The 17,743-nt window shown below is 39.2% G+C and overlaps 1 protein-coding gene across 1 annotated transcript in view; it reads left to right on the plus strand.

Moving 5' to 3' along the window:
* The first annotated feature begins 241 nt into the window (after positions 1–241).
* LOC134226288 (DNA-binding protein D-ETS-4) overlaps positions 242–17,743 on the plus strand; it is a 77,912-nt gene continuing 60,410 nt past the window's right edge. The window contains exon 1 of the mRNA XM_062706960.1: positions 242–1,000. Coding sequence (XP_062562944.1) covers positions 965–1,000 — 36 coding nt within the window. The 5' untranslated portion in view covers positions 242–964. The remainder of the gene's footprint in view (positions 1,001–17,743) is intronic.

Consider the following 17,743-nt stretch of genomic DNA (forward strand, 5'->3'; position numbering starts at 1 on the left):
CAAGTTTGGAAACTGTATGATCCCTTCCTGTCTTCGCCATTGCGGCATTCAACACCACCGATCGCAGCACAACCAAGTAGTGCAAAGCAAAGCAGCAAATAGCTGAGACGTGGAGAGCGGTTTAACGATCACCTACACAGGCAACCAACGCCAGCAACGGGCCAGGCGCAACGCAAGGGGCATGTGAGTAGGCAAGCAACGCGAAACGACTTCAGCCGGAGCGAAGTGGAAGCCTTTTGCGCGATCACCTTCGCGTTTATTCACGAGTCGAGAGTTGAACAGAGCGGAGTGATTATTGCTACTTTCGCGAAGATTTTTTTTGTCCTTCCCAATTGTGCCCAAACATATTGAAAGTCTAGAGATTATCAACGAGTCGCTGAAGGATCATCGCCGATCGTATTTCGAACAAATGTATACATAATTTAAGTGCAAGCAAGCTGAGAAGAGTGAAGCCTGTGACCTTTGCGAACTAGACAAAATAAGCGAAAATTCGAACAAGAGGTGATAATTCGGTTGAACGTTCTTTAAGTGTGGCAGATTATCTCAGCAGTACACGAAGATTCAGTGAATCGGCACAAGTTCAGTAATTGTTTACCAAGCAAGAGAAGATGAATTTACATCGTTGATAACTGTTATCACCGCCACAATATATACCCATAATAGCGCTGCTAGCCAAGTGAACACATTTAACTAGCGTGCTAGTATAAGCGTGTAGATCAGCGAACAAAAAAACTGCAATAAAGCTGAGAAGCGTTTGAGCATAAACAAAGTTGCGAGTGGAAAAGCGTGCAAACGGTTGCTATTAGTACGGATTTAGCTATACGAAACCAGCGGAGCATACAAGAGTAAAAACATATGCTAGCAGCGAAAGTACGCAATTAAGAAACGTTTAACTAAGTTATTTATTTATTCAACGAGTGTGTATTTATTAAACCGCGTGTGCTAAGTTTGATTTTAAGCAGATATGGCGCAAGAAATGATCTTCTACCCAAAGGAGGCGGTAAGTATCTTTCAGCAAAATTTCACCTACCAACAACATCTGCTAGCACTGTTTTCAATCTCCCAAAAAAAATGTTCCAATGACGCAATTCATAATCATCACGCTGGCAACTCTGCGCTGCCACATTGAAACAATATAAACATTCGGCACGCGAAAAAAAAAATCAAATCAACATCCAGAGAACAGGTTTCTTTCCTCCGCCGAACATGGTGATTTCTAATGTAATCACCGCCATTGATACAGCTATGGTAGCAGCTCCTTCGACTGTACGAGCGTCGTCGCCGGTGATCACTTGCTAGTCTTCGACAGTACTGGAAATACACATCCATACGCTACTCCACAAAGGAGGGCTAAAACAGCGAAATAGCCAGTCCACACAGGCGCGAGGCGTTCGGTTGGGCTATTATATGATAATTAAATTCATTAGTATTCCAAATCTGATTCGATGTTTTTTTCCTCGCACGATCCAGATGGGTTCGGGCGCGGGGAACAGCAGCAGGAGCAAGGTAACCACCCCGCCCCGGTCAGTGTGGTGTGACGATCGGAGATTGTGTTGGGACCTGAAACAACGACTAAAGTTGGCAAGTGGGAATGCGAAAATTAGCTTCGTTACTCTGCTGGCAGGTTCTAAAAAGGAATTATTAGTTGCTTTCGAAGATCAGATATCATGTATCACTAATTCGAATCGTCAAGGAATGACAGCATGCTTCTAGGCATTTATTTTTCTGTGTATTTCATTTATTTTTATGGAAGTAGTATTGTGACTTTTTTTATGTCTTTCAACCTTCTATCAATTATAGATCATCTTTCCATCATAATGTTCTAATTTATTCCACACTTCTCTATATTATTTTTATCTCACTTTTTATTATATTTTTTTTCAGAAAGCTCAGCTCGTTTGCTTCTGAATATGACTATATTTCTATTACTTCAACCTCTTTTATACATAAACAGCCTAATGTTTCCCTAATTCTTAATGCTGTTCCCTTCATCCTTCTATTTTTTTGTACTTTTCTAAACGATTTAATTCAAATGTTTTAATTTTATCATCCCTTTATTCACATCAATTTTTTTTTAAATGAAATGCTTTTAAATTTTTATTGTTTGATTGCTTTATTGAAGCCACAGATTTTTTTTAAATTTTTGTTAAAGAGATTTTCAGCCCACGTCTGGCTCATCTTTTACGTAGCTATGGACCCTACATTTAGCAAATTTTTAATAACTGAAATTTCATTATATTCGATCGAAATCTGTTAGATTTAATTTTGCAATGTATTGAAAAGAAATTTAGCCTAGAACTTGTTGAGTGGAACATCTTTACCTGTCTAAGTTATTGGTATTTTAATCAATTGGAAACATGTGAGATTTATTCATTTAAAAATTGTTTGGATTTCATTAAGTTTTTTAATGTTTTTTTTTAACTTTATTAAAATAAAAATTTATATTACTCAGACCCCATTACATTTTGGCAACACGTTCGGAACATTTATGTTGCCAAAATCGACTGGGTTTTTTTCTCATTTCATTTTCACATTTCTTCACTTATTGTGACACTTTTTACGCGGATTTTGACTAAGCGTTTACACTGCAAAAAAATGTTGTGCGTTTTATTTTTTTTACGTCGGTTTCGGGGTCTAACAATTTTTTACGAGCATTTTAAAATTAAAATGTTTTTCTTGAAAACAAATTCGCGTTTTTAACGAATTTTTCTTTGCGTCGGTTTTGACCCCTATCCAATTTTTATTACAAGGGCTATGAGATTTACGTGGTTTACAAGTAACATCAAAATTTAAAAAAAATCGCCGAATTCGAATAGTTTTGTTGCCAAAATCGAAGGTTGTCAAAATCAATTGGGGTCTGTATTAATGATTTTGTGTTTTTACTAATAATGATCTTTAAATGGTATAAGATTTTATGATAGTAATTTGTGCAACTATGGATTTTTTCAGCACGATTGTATGTTTTACAATGAAGCTCTTGACGAGTTAGATAAATAGAACAAGTGCTCAAAAATCGAGTTTTGCAACGAACTGTATACACTATTTTTTCAATTACGAAAAATGGACTTCATTATGACAAATTGCAAAGCGGACCACTCTGATTAACTTCACATGATTGTTTTTGCCAAAACATCAAGTTGGTGCAGAAAACAATCAGTTTCAAGGATGTTACCGATCATTTAGTAATTTGCGTTCGATCATTTAGTAGTTTGTCAATAACTCATTCCAGAAACTGAATTTCAAAACTAGCGCTATAACTCTGTTACTAGTGGAATTTGAATAACGAACCATTAGGCAGAGTTGTAGAAAAACCTTCGCACTAGAAGTCCACCATACAACACATTTTGAAATTCAGCTTTTGAAATGAGTTATTGACAAACTACTACATGATCGAACGCTATTTACTAAATGATCGGTAACATCCTTATCCAGTCACATTGCACAGCTCGAAAATAGAAATTCCGAAGAACCAGTGGAATTAGCTTAGAATTTTCCGAATGATATCCCCAAACATCCCATAAAAATCCAGAGGAAAGGCCGTTCGGCCGAAAGTCATTCGTCAACTTCGAAAAAACCATTAGGTCGAAACCCGGTCAAAAGTTGTTTGTCCAAAATGCAAATTAAGTGCTGGAGAAAATATTCGAAACAAGCAATTACGAGCCTTATCGAAACAAACGTGGATTTTCGAGAAAATACTGGTAATTTAGATCAAAGAGCAGCTGTTATCACGAGCGTCTTAAAATCCTGTACCAATCAGTTAGTTGAACAGAAATTAGTAACTTTGAATAATTCAAACAGCTGGTACAATCTAGATCTTTTACGTCTTAAACGTAAAAGAGATAAGTTGTACAAAAATGTCGTAAAAGTAATAATGAAAATCATTGAATAGGTACCAGGTTGCGCGGAATAAATATTCGCAATGTTTAAAGCATACTCGATGCGAATATATTCAGAGGAAAATTTATCAGCATCAAAACAACAGCAAAGAGTTATGGAAAATATTAAAATCATTGTTAAAACCTAGTTCTTGTAAACCGCGATCCATAACTTTTAATGGCACATTAGAAGAGTCGGAAGAAGTAATCGCGTCTAAATTCAATGATTATTTTATTGAAAGCGTTTCAACCATTAACCGATCTATCGAGTTAGTGGATGAACCTGACGAAATAAAACAGCCAGTTAACAGTAACTTGAGATTCGAAGGTTTTCACCCCATTACATTTCAAGAACTTGAAACGATTTGTTTTAATCTAGGAAAAACGGCTGGTATTGATAATGTTAATGCTAAAATTATACAAGATTGCTTTCATGTCATCGGACACAACCTGCTGGACCTGATAAATGAATCATTGCAAACTGGGCACGTGCCGCAAGTTTGGAAGGAATCTTAGTTATTCCAATTCAAAAAGTTGCTGGAACGATTAAAGCCGAAGAGTTTCGTCCCATCAACATGTTGCACACAGTAGAGAAAATTTTAGAACTTGTTGTTAAAGGCCAGCTACTTATGTATTTAAATAGTAATAACTTGTTAATACCGGAACAATCAGGATACCGGGAGGGTCACTCCTGCGAAACCGCTTTGAACTTGGTATTAGCTAAATGGAAAGAAAGCATAGAGCATAAAGATACGATTGTTGCTGTGTTCTTGGATCTTAAACGCGCTTTTGAGACAATTTCTAGGCCCTTATTGTTGAAAACTTTGGAGCGCTTTGGAATTTCAGGTTCTGCATACAATTGGTTTAAAAGCTATTTGTCTGACAGAACTCAACGGACTGCTTTTAATGATTCTGTATCTCGTCCCATGGAGAACACCCTAGGAGTGGCACAGGGAAGTGTATTGGGGCCCCTTTTGTTTATTATGTATATAAATGACATGCGACGGGTTTTACGTTTTGTGATATAAACTTATTTGCAGACGATACTGTGTTATTCATTGCAGCTAGAGACTTAGAAGATGCGATTGAACGCTTGAATGAAGATTTGCATTCGTTAAGCAGATGGTTGAAGTACAAACAATTGAAATTGAATATTAGTAAAACAAAGTACATGATTATTTCGCGAAATCGTTCATTTGATAATGTCTCGGTGAAAATTAATGAAGAGACACTTGATCGCGTATCGAAAATTAAATATCTTGAGGTGATTATTGATGATAAATTGAAATTTGACCAACATATTGACAATGTCATCAAGAAAATAGCCAAGAAGTATGGAATCCTCTGTCGACTGAAAACGAATTAAATATTGCTAGCAAAATACAGTTGTACAAATCAATCATCTCTCCTCACTTGGACTTTTGCCTTTCCATTTTGTTTTAGCAAATCAGACACAAATATCGAGATTGCAGCGTTTGCAGAATAAGATTATGCGTTTGATTTTGAGATGTAACAGATTCACTTCCTCAACTTTTTATTGGATGCTTTGCAGTGGCTCTCGGTGAAGCAAAGAATTGTGTATTTGACAATGGTGTTCATTTTAAAGTAATTAACGGATTGCTGCCTCGATATTTGTGTGATCGAATTGAAAGAGGAAGTGACATTCATAGATATAACACTAGAAACGCGGAAGATATAAGAACACCATACTTTTTGCATGGAGCTTCACAAAATTCTTTGTTTTTAAAGGTATCAATTATTTCAATTCGATGCCTACACATATCAAACGTGCAACGACATTATCACAGTTTAAGAGACTTTGTGTTTCACACGTAAAAGCTGCCTTTTAAGCAGCTACTTAGTTGACTTTTATAATTCAATAAATTTTGTATCTTGACGAAGTTTGACCTACGGATTGTTTGTTTGGACAATTGTATTTTATATTTATTGAGGCCATGATAAACTGTTTTGTTCGCCTCGATGATGATGATGGATTTTATATATATTGACGTAATTGTAATCTGACCTTTTTTTGTGTAGTCTACAAAAGTTTGAGTCTCGCGCGCGCAAAGCAGATATGGATGATTTTTAAAATTTATGTACAGACTTGCGCATTTTCAACTGTTTGAATGATTCTTCGGATTAGTAATGGGCTATCTGGTAGAGTTTGGTGTCCGCGGTTGATACCGAAACTTTTGATATCGACGGAGCGGTAACACAAGTTTTAGTTTTGTTGACGACTTAGATTATTAATTTTATTGATGCTTACGAGTGATAAACGTGGTCTTGTATAAACATGAAACGCGATTCTTGGTGGAACTTTTGAAATCTGTGCGAGAGGTATCACAAGTTTTGCATTTTAGTATAAACTCGAAGTATCACTACCGATGCTTATGAGAATCTGTAGATGAAAACAACAGTCTTTTTTTTAATTTACATTTTTGCTGGCTAGTAATGAAAAGCTATGTAATTCATATCTGTGAAGGTAACCAGATCGTCTTTGTTTTTGCAAATCTGATTAAATTGTTATTCTATCATTCAATTAATTATCTTAAAGATAAATCGTCTAGCTCAAACCTTTGTAGGGGTATGTGGCGGGACCATCATCATCATCATCATCAAATGAACATTCGGGCCAAAATGTCGTTCAGCCAAACAGGTCATTTGGCTAAAACAGTTTTTTGGCCGAAAATGCCATTTGTCCGGAACTTTTATTTGCCATGAAACATGTCAACATTTTTGGTCACTATTCAGTAAATGACATTTTCGTCCGTTTTACCCAAAAATAACCTTTTCGATCAAATCGTCAAACGTCATTTTCGGCCAATTGACCTATTCGACCGAACGACCTTGTCTGTCAAATGACTTTTCTTGACAAAACGGCCATTAAGGCCAAATGGTATTTTCGGCCAAATGACCGGTTAGACTTTAGGTTAGGTCGTATGTTCCTCTCGACTCCTCGCTTCCGGCCAAAAGACATTTTCAACCAAACCATTTTCGACCTAATAACCGTTTTTAACCAAACATCCAATTCGGCTTGATGGCATTCTAACAAATGCCTTTACGCCAAATGACTTTCGGCCAAAAGACGAAAAAACCGTTTTGCCAAAGGCCCTAAGGCCGAAAGATGCTTGGTCGAATGTGTCATCTAGCAAACCACTAACTTAAAATGTTATTTGGCCGATATTGACATACGGCCATACAAACGCCGAAAACCATTACGCCGAACTTATCTTCGTGGTTGAACATTCCGCGGAATAACATTTGGCAGTATGTAACATTTCGCGGTGCTGCAATCATTAACTGCGAGCTTTCTAAGCCAAGTAAACATTTTTTTTTTGCATTCGTATATCATGAGGTTAACACGTTGAAACTTTTGGCCCCGGAAAGGTCAAGACAATTTCCAATCGAAAAAATTCTCGACCGAACCAGGAGTTGAACTCAGCCACTTTGAGCATAGTCTTTCTCTGCACTGATGCATCTTACCGCACAGCTAAGGATAGCCTTTTAGAATAGATGAAGTTTTCGAAAAGTTTATCGATCTTTGCAAACCCTTTATTATTTTATCCATTCAATTGGGGGATAATCTCCTCTCCTTGCCTTGTACCGGGCAGATCCATCTATCACAATGGAACAACTCTGAAAAAAGAAGGTCAAAACCCCTTCAAGGCTTTTGACACAGATTTAGATCCATGGTTTGCTCATAGAAAATTTTCATAAAGTTGCCTGACGAAATCTAAAACATGAAATCCAGTTTAACGTTAGAATTAGGGACCGTTTTTTACAATGTTTTAGAATATTGTTTTTTTGAGAAACATTGTTGAAGACACTATTTGTTTTCCTCATAATTTGAAGAGTGTAACTCGTGGTTTTTCGATGTTGCGGCCCAAAGCTCAAAACATTGAATGGCACTAATATACGATAGTTTGCAGATAATATGGCCTTTTTGGTTGGAATTTCGATGAAATGGAACAGTTTTATCGAAAAAATAGACCATATGCATAACCTAAGTATCAGCCTTATATGCATATTTTGGCAGTTGGATTTGCGTTTTTCTGAAAGCTTATTTTACATGTAAGAAGCCAGTGGCTTAAGCTCAGTTGGGTCTGATGAGGCTCATTGATTTCTGTAAAATTTTTCAAAGGGTAGTTTTCGATAAATATTTCTCTTTCTCTACTTGCATCTTACATTAAACAAGAAACTTATTTTTTACAACCTTATCATGTTTGAGCACATATTCTGAGCCATATTTTGAAAAAGGGAAAATGTTCTTTGTGAGATAAAGCCGTAGCAATCAAAAAAAGAAAAATTATTTCAAACTGTGTGCAATGTGGAGTTGCAATTAGCTTACGTCACTGGCCTCGCAAGTAGTGCTCGCAAACGTGCTCAGTGCGTGTGAAAAATCGCAAACATGTTTTGAGCTCGAGTGGTACTCGCAAAAGTGCTCAGTGCGTATCCAAATAGCTAAAACATTTTGAGCGCTAGTGGTGCTCGCAAAAGTGCTCAGTGCGTATTCAAATTGCTAAAACATTTTGAGCACGAGTTGTGCTCGCAAAAGTGCTCAGTGCGTATCCAAATCGCTAAAACATTTTGAGCGTGAGTAGTGTTTGCATAAGTGCTCAGTGCGTATCAAAATCGCTAAAACATTTTGAGCGCGAGTGGTGCTCAGTGCGTATCCGAATCGCTAAAACATTTTGAACGCGAGTGGTGCTCGCAAAAGTGCTCAGTGCGTATCCAAATCGCTAAAACATTTTGAGCGCGAGTGGTGCTCGCATAAGTGCTCAGTGCGTATCCAAATCGCTAAAACATTTTGAGCGCGAGTGGTGCTCGCAAAAGTGCTCAGTGCGTATCCAAATCGCTAAAACATTTTGAGCGTGAGTGGTGCTCGCAAAAGTGCTCAGTGCGTATCCAAATCGCTAAAACATTTTGAGCGCGAGTGGTGCTCGCAAAGGTACTCAGTGCGTATTCAAATCGCTAAAACATTTTAAGCGCGAGTAGTGCTCACAAAAGTGCTCATAGCGTATCCAAATCGCCAAAACATGTTGAGGGTGAGTGGTGCTCGCAAAAGTGCTCAGTGCGTATCCAAATCGCTAAAACATTTTGAACGCGAGTGGTGCTCGCAAAAGTGCTCAGTGCGTGTTCAAAATCGCTAAAATATTTTGAGCGCAAGTGGTGCTCACAAAAGTGCTCAGTGCGTAACCAAATCGCTAAAACATTTTGAGCGCGAGTAGTGCTCACAAAAGTGCTCATTGCGTATCCTTATCGCCAAAATATTTTGAGCGTGAGTGGTGCTCGCAAAAGTGCTCAGTGCGTATCCAAATAGCTAAAACATTTTGAGCGCGAGTGGTGCTCGCATAAGTGCTCAGTGCGTATCCAAATCGCTAAAACATTTTGAGCGTAAGTGGTGCTCGCAAAGGTGCTCAGAGCGTAACCAAATCGCTAAAATATTTTGAGCGCGAGTAGTGCTCGCAAAAGTGCTCATAGCGTATCCAAATCGCCAAAACGTTTTGAGCGCGAGTGGTGCTCGCATAAGTGCTCAGTGCGTATCCAAGTCTTCAAAACATTTCGAGCGTGAGTGGTGCTCGCAAAAGTGCTCAGTGCGTGTGAAAAATCGCTCAAACACTCTTGACGACAGCAATTTACTATTCAAGTATGCTTTAAAACAACAATGAATCCACCGATCTTACAAGGGTGTAGATACCGTCCACGGGGATGACAATGATTTTATGAGATTTGATCATCGCTTTGACTGGATGCTCGGAGGTCGGAGATGAAAATAGTTCAAAAAGATTTCTTATGATTTGTTTTCCTTGACTTCAGATACACTCAATCAATTCTTCAAGCATGCTAAGTTGATGGCCCATTCTCACAGTTACTCATTCTTAATCCCATTTGAGCCACCCTCGTTAACGGCACAGTTCTGAAAACATTATGCAAACATAAAAGGATGGTTCAAAAAATAATAGTAGAAGAACTTCAAGCTGAGCTTCTACAGCAATTACTAAAATAATTTAAAAGCAGATTCAATGAATTTTGGGTTCTTTCTAAAATAACGTAACGATAAATTTGATGATTTTGGAACCCCCACCCTCCCCCTCGTAACACTTTTTGAATGAAAGGTTTAATTTTTTGTATGGATCGTAACACTTGGCTTGACCTCCTCTCTCCCCCTGCAGCGTTACGTAATTTGTGAAAGGCCCCTTTGTAATAAGTAATTAGGGATTTTGTAATTGTTTCAGGTTTTGTAAATCTTAGATTATTGGATAAGTTCTATGGTTTGTTGATAATCCTGGCAGATTTTTTGAGGGACTTTCAAAAGAAGAAAATCAAAACTTATCCCTGAAAAAACAATTCTTGTAAAAATGAAGTTAAAACCTATGAGGAATTTCATATTAATACATATAAACGTAAAATAATTATTTTCAATCACTGACTGTTGTAATGATCCCAGTCAACACAAAATCGTATATGATGCAACATAAGATGCTAATGTGGAGGCGATATACGTACATATTGTACGGAGAAGTACCTATATCGCCTCCACTTTGGCATCTTATTCGGCATCATATACGATCTTGTGTTGACTGGGATGTTCACAATTTGTTACAAATGAAGTAGATTTGACCATCTTATTATAAATAGTTTGGATAGTATAAATAGTTGGTGTGAATCCAAATAGATAGTAAGTAATATGACAGCTTTGCATTACCACTTTATTGACGCAACGCAAAATGATTTATTTCAAACAAATTCATGTACGCCAAATACGGTCTCCGTTGGCAATAAAATTGTTAATGTGCTGTTTTTCTGTTGTTGTTTTGCAACCAACACAATTATGGTGTCAAATGTGTTGACAAGCATTGCCAAAGTCCTAACTCCTCCAGGTGGATAACAACGACGACTATGATGACGACGATGCGGCCAGAAAGTGAAAGCCAACAACAAACTTGCACGGTAGCTAATTCGGTTGACAAAGTGTGGATACCTACCTCTCGGTACACGCTCATTGCATCCCAGAGGGCTTAATACAAAAGCACACCCTAGTTTAAGTACGGGTAGAAAACGTTCGATTGTGCGGACCAGTTTGTGGCGACGACGACGCGACAGCAGCGTCGGGTACTCGTAAATCAAAGCAGGTGCCCACGTACCAACCACCCAATTGGCTCTTTGATTTGGGAAAGGCGTCGTCGTCGCCTTCGTATAAGTTGCTGTGTCGCAGCTGATTGATCCATTCGGCCAGACTTTCCGAAAACTGGAACTGCCATTTGGAAACTGTTATTGATCCTTCCTTTTGAGGTACATCTCAGAATTGGGACATTGACATTGACGTCAAGTAACTGTACTGTGATGGATTTACATTTCCAGTTATGAGATAATTTTAAGCATTTGAACATCTAAGCAAGTTAGATGTTATTTGATCTCAACCCGGATTGCAAACCAGGAATAGCGTAGTTGTAGTTACGCACCTTATCGCTTAACGCAGACCCGAAAGATTAATTGCTTTATACGAATATTTCCTGTGGAAGGTGGCAAACTCCGCGAAATACCGCCTCGGCGTTGTGTTGTGTTGGTCCAGCAAAGGATGATGTCATTTCCAACAATGGACGCGTTCCTATACGAGCAAATCTCGACGGCAGGCGTTGGTTGTTGAGTGTGCGAAGAGCTTTCCGTCCCCTGGTTCAAGCTCTTTGGATGGATCGGATGGATTGATGGTATGGGGATGGTATTTGCACTCTACACAACGTCACGCAATGGGCAACAGACAATCTGCAAGATCATCGGGTGGTGGTTATCATCTTCCACACGCTGCTGCTTCCCCGTTTGCGTCGCCGGCACCATCATTTGCGAGAGTGAGCTCCTACTACAGTCGTGACGTTAATTGTGTGGGGAAGTGGGGAACAATTAGGCGAAATAATGGTAATAATAGGAATGACAGGGTCGCAACAAAATAACTGGGTTTCAATGTATGTAAACAAATGGAAGTATGGTGGGATGTAATGATGATTGAGCAACTGGGCAACATTGTGTGATAAGTTCATAACATTCAACTCGAATGAACGTTCAATATTTGTTTGTTTTTCAATCTGTTTCTTTTTTCTTGGAAATGCAAACAATTTTCCGTTGGAAGTTCGAACGAATTTCCGTTGAAAACTCGAACGAGTTTTTATTGAAATTTCTTTTGGTAATGTGAACTTATTTCTGTTGAAAATTGAAACGAATTTCCTTTGGAAATTTGAAAAAAAAAATCTATTAAAATTCAAACGAGATTCCGTAGAAAATGCGTATTGAAAAAACGATAAGTTTACGTTCGAAATTCGAATGAATTTTAGTCGAAAACTCGAACGATTTTTCGAAAGAAATTGGGAAAAAAAATCTTTAGGGAATTCGAATGAATTTCCTTTAGAAATTCGAAGCCGTTTCCTTGGAAGCAAGCTTGTAAAATGTCATCTGCATGTCATCTGACTAATTTGTTCATAACTTTCTTTAGAAGCCAAATTATTACATAATTTTAGATGTACTCATAACGCTTGAGTAGGGCTATATTTTTGTCCAAGGGTACATTGCTCTAAATATAACATCTTAGGCTGGAGAGTGAAATGTCACGTGTCATTTGATATAATGTCATTTGAATGACATTTTGCCTCCCACGCCCAGATTACATATTTACAGCAATGTCTTGTTAGACAAAGTTGTAGGCACATTTAAGCGCTATAAGTTCGTCATACATCATGAATTGATAGCTACCTTCTGGAGAAAGTTCTGGGAAAATTATACAAACGAATGCAAATGACATTTTACAACGCTGCTTGGAAGTTCAAACACATTTTCTTTCGAAGATCAAATGCATTTCCGTTGAAAATTTGCACGATTTTTTTTGGAAATTTGAACAAATTTATGTTTGGGAATTCGAACCAATTTCTGTTCTGTTTGGAATTTGAACAAAATTCCGTTCAAACGAATTTCGGTCGGGAATTCGGACGAATTTCAGCTGGCAATGCGAATTTCCGTTGAAAATTTTATTGAGTTTCCGTCGATAATTTGAACAAATTCTCGTTAAAAATTTGAACCAAATTTCTTCAGGGAATTCGAACGATTTTCCATTGGATATTCGATCGCTTTTCCGTTGGAAATTCGGCCGTATTTTCAGTGGAGTATCGAGCGCATTTTCGAAGGAAACTCGAATGAACTTCTGTTTCGCAACTCTAACAAATTTCTGTTTGGAATTTAAACGAAATTTCGTTGGAAATTCGAATTAATTTCCGTCGAAAATTAGAAAGAATTTTCGTTGAAAATTGAAACAAATTCATTGGAAGATCAAAAGAAAATTCGATAGAAGTCCAACGCATTTCCTTTGGAAATTCGAACACCTTTCCGTTGGAAATTCGAGCGAATTTTCGTGTGAAATTTAATCGAATTGTCATTTGGAAATAGGAGCTCTAATAAATTTCCGTTGGGAATTTAAACGACTATTTTTTGAAAAAAAAAACCGTACGTATTTCCGTTTTAGATTAGAACTAATTTCAGTTGGAAATGCAACGTTCGAATTTCGAATGAATTTCCGTCACAGATTCGAAGGGTTTTTCGATAGAAATTTGACAAAAAACTTCAGGGGATTCGAATGAAATTCCTTTAGAAATTCGAAGGTGTTCCCGGCGGCATTTTCATTAGAAATACGAGAGTATTTCTGCTGGGAATTTGAACGATTTTTTGTTTGGAATTGGAACAAAATTCCTTTCAAATAAAATCCTGTTTGAAAATGCGAACGAATTTGCTTTGAATGAATTTCCGTCGAAATTTCGTTGGAAAATGGACCGAATTTGTTCATGGAATTCGAACAAAATTCCATTGGAAATTCTATCGCGTTTTCGTTGAAAATTCGATTCGGTGGAAGACCGAACGTATTTTTGTTGGACACTGGAATGATCTTCTGTTGGGAGCTTAAACAAATTTCTTTTGGGTGAAGAATTGAATCTATTGAAGAAATCGGTGAAACAAAGGCGTTATATCAAACCCGAACCCTTATTCTATGACAAGCCTTCAAGCTAATTAAATGTTTCATGTTGAATCTATGATAAAAGGCCGACAAGCAGAAGGTCGAAGAAAAAATGTTTTCAACAACTTAGAATGTCTTAATAGTGGAATAAATGTATCTGGGTACCGTCATGCGGGGCTTCTTTTAGTAAATCAGGGGCTACTTTCGACATTTTAAAACAAGAATTATAACGAAAATTAATATTAAATTGTCATTATCACCAATCGGGTGTCTTGTTGATAGTTGGATGGTAACTTTCTGTTTCAAATTTGGTATTTTGTCCGTTTATTTTTCAAAAATCTAAAATCCAAAGTAGCTCCTGAAGTCAAAAGAAGCCCCGCACGACGGTACAAGGAAATTTTAGTATAAGATACATTTTTGAGCGACTTAGATATTCGACCAACATACTGTTTATGAAAACGATTGTCCAATCTTTAATTGAATTGAATTATCTTTATTTACGAGATTTTCGACCCTAGGCTGGTTCATCTTGTCGTCCAATCTGGACTTGAATCCACAAGCTCTTATTTCTATAATATGCAATATGCATGCACATGCCCAACCATAATTAAGAACCATTCTGGACGCGTGCGTCCCTCCAACCTTTTGTCTCTTCGATCTTTCGACTTCTGTGACCAGTCAATTTTTTTTTGAAAGCAGTTTACAAGATTGCGAATGACTGGCTGAAGAGTCGAAGAGACTTGGTCGTCAGGATTACACAAGCGATGATAAAGGAACAGCTTTCGTTGGAGTCAACACGCGAGTTTACCACCGGTGAAAGAAGTTAGGCCATATAAAAAAGGACTGCCCATGGAACAAATCAGATACAAAGACTCAATCTGTTATTGAAAATCGAAAGACAGCTGCTTTCATAGGAAGATCAGAAGCGAAGGCACCAAGTGACCACCTCGTTAATAAAGAATATCATTCTGAGTATAGAAAAAATCTGAAGAATCCGTTCATGGCCGAGTTCGCTAAAGAAGGTGCATCTTTGATTGGCAAATCAGTTGGAGAGCTGATAGGATTGTCAATAAAAAATGCGGCATTCCATATTAAGGACGTAATATTCATTGCAGAACTGATGAACATTTTGCTTTCGGTCAAGAAAGCGGAATTCAGGCTTAATTACGAAGTCATAGTAGAGCTGGAAGTAGACTACGTTGGTCAAGCTAACATCAGTACGATTAATGCTAGCTGGTTGTGACATCGTCGCTTGAGACACCGCCTTGGGACGGATCCAGATTTTTCGTTTCGTTCATTGTCTATTCTCTAATGAGCAAAAGCTGTATTATCAAGACAGAGGCATACTCTCCGCAGCAGAATGGCGTTGTTGAGCGATTCAACAGACTCCTGGTTGAAAAAGTTGTTGATTCCAAGTTGGCAAAGCGAATGTGATCAGGAGTGGTCTTGGCAGCGTCGTTTATTCTTAATCGGACTCTTACAAGTGCACTGGACTGAAACATTATCCCAGTAGAGCAGTGGACAAAGACTAAACCGAACAAACTAATCAAACATATAACTTTCGGATGCAAGGCCATGGCTTGGATCTCTAACCAACTACGAAAGTAATTGGATCCAAAGAATCGTGAAACCATTATGATTGGGTACGCACCCAATTGCTATCGCTTGTGGGATAGATCGTCCATTTGGTGAATAATGGATACATTATCCACCAAGTGGACGTCAAAACAACTTTTTTACACGGAGAACTTAAAGAAGACATCTTCATGGCAATTCCTGATGGTGTGGAAGCAGCTCCTGAAATGGAACGCAAACTTTAAAAATCGCTATACTGATTGAAGCAGAGCCCGGAAGTTCTTACGTATTGAACTTACTACTATTGAAGCTCGGTTTTAGGGGATATTTTCATGATTGTTGTGTGTGAAGATCTTCTTCCATCCACCTCGATACACACGGTAGTACTACCGTTATCGATCCAACCGAAGTAGCCAACACGCTTGGGGGGTAATTTAATTGCCGGACTAGCGTCGGTAAGCGGCTACTCCACCGAATTCCAGCAGACAACCGCTGGTAGCACTTCGTCCCTGACAACCTTTCTGGTCCTTCCGAATTTACAAAATTCTGGCTTCAATCTACAGTTTTCGGCTGCCAAGCTGCCGTTCGCCCTACCGCTACCTCTTTCTGTTGACCAAGAGAGTTGGACAACCAAATGTGGGCTGATCAAACCTTCCCGAAAGAGTGGCGAAAATGTTTGGTCATCCCCATTCCTATGAACAGCATTTCTTCCCGGGATGGAGGACGCTTACAACGAGGGCAAAGCAATTGTTAAAGTTCTTGGCGTGTCCATCGACCTGAGCCGCACTTCCGTGGAGTCAAGGTTAATTGTAAGACCAAACCGCACCGAACCAATAACAGGTATTAAACAGATAATTCAAAAATTAGGGCAGGCTATCATTGATAGCCGCCTACTCTACGGCTTGGAACCTCCCTGTATCGCTCATCATAAGATTATTGAAACTTTGTGTCGCCGACCTTCAACTGATACGTTCTAGCTGCGCCCGGATTGCTACCCTCTACACCAGCTGAGCCTGCATGTGCCAAGGCAGGCATCTTGCCAATTAGCCATCGTGTTTTTATTTCTTTTCTTTTTTTAAAGAGGGATGAAGGCAAATCTGCATACAGACACCTAAAATTATCACTCAGTGGGGTTGGCGCGGAAGGCAGAAGGCCAGCCCGCCGAACCCACTAAACCCACGCAAGCAACAGGAGGTTACTTGAGTTACCCTCTCTACTAATACCCTGGTGCCCCCAGGAACTGCTTCCCAGCATTACTTCTGGGGGATAGGCAGTACTTAATGTACTCGCTCATTCACGCTCACACAGGCACTCATCCCGTATGAGTCTTACTTGGGTGCTCTCTCTAACGCACCCTCTTGTACATCCTGACACTCTTTCTGACGCACCATATGAGTCTTACTTGGATGCTCACCACTGACATACCATGTGAGTCTAACTTGGGTGCTCTCTCTTTACGCACCATGTGAGACTAACTTCGATGCTCATCCCACCACCTGATTCACGCTCTAGCACTCAAATCTGACACTTATTTGAGTGCTCACTCTAGCACACCCTGCCACTCCTCCTGACACACGTTCTGACACACCATGTGGGACTTACATACTTAGGTTCTCACTTCTGGCATGCCATGTGAGTCTGACCTGGGTGCTCACCTCTAACATGCCACGTGAGGCTGACTTGGATGCCCACTCTTATCTCCTCAACCATGCCTCGAGATGTCGATAGTGATAGGTACCAAAAGTTCTACGCTACCGTTCTGCCATGCCTCGTTGTGGGGACTGCTGTTGCCACCAGCTGCGACACTCTTACCTCTACATGTGCAAACCTCACATTCACTTCCCCGCGCTCAGCCTCTTTTCGCTCTAACTAATCAATCACAAGTTAGTCATGCTTGTCGACTGCTGCTCGGCGTGCCAGATTCTCTGCAAGCTGCAGGCAATCTGAGTGGTTGCAGTCGAAGCTGCTTTCCACTTCTCCACCGCTTGGCACATCACCTGGATAAGGGTATCAGGTGTTGTGTCCACCTACCTTTAGAAAAATTATCCCACTAGCGCTGCCATCTGGCAACCGATGTCACCCTGATGCGTTCACGGGCTCCTCTGGTGCCTCCTCCTCGTGATTAGTCATCGTGTGCAAGCGGCCATTTGCCGCAAAGCCGCCTCATTCGTCGTCGTAACTTTTGAAGAATACAGGATCCCTCTTCTTATAGAAGAAAACCGGATTCCTCACGCGATGGCAGGCGTCGGTCTTCCGGACATCTGTACCATCTTCTCGGCCGAAGCAGCTGCGGTCGTGC

Source organism: Armigeres subalbatus, chromosome 3 (assembly GCF_024139115.2).
Source record: "Armigeres subalbatus isolate Guangzhou_Male chromosome 3, GZ_Asu_2, whole genome shotgun sequence".
In the NCBI taxonomy this organism is placed as follows: Eukaryota; Metazoa; Arthropoda; class Insecta; order Diptera; family Culicidae; genus Armigeres; species Armigeres subalbatus.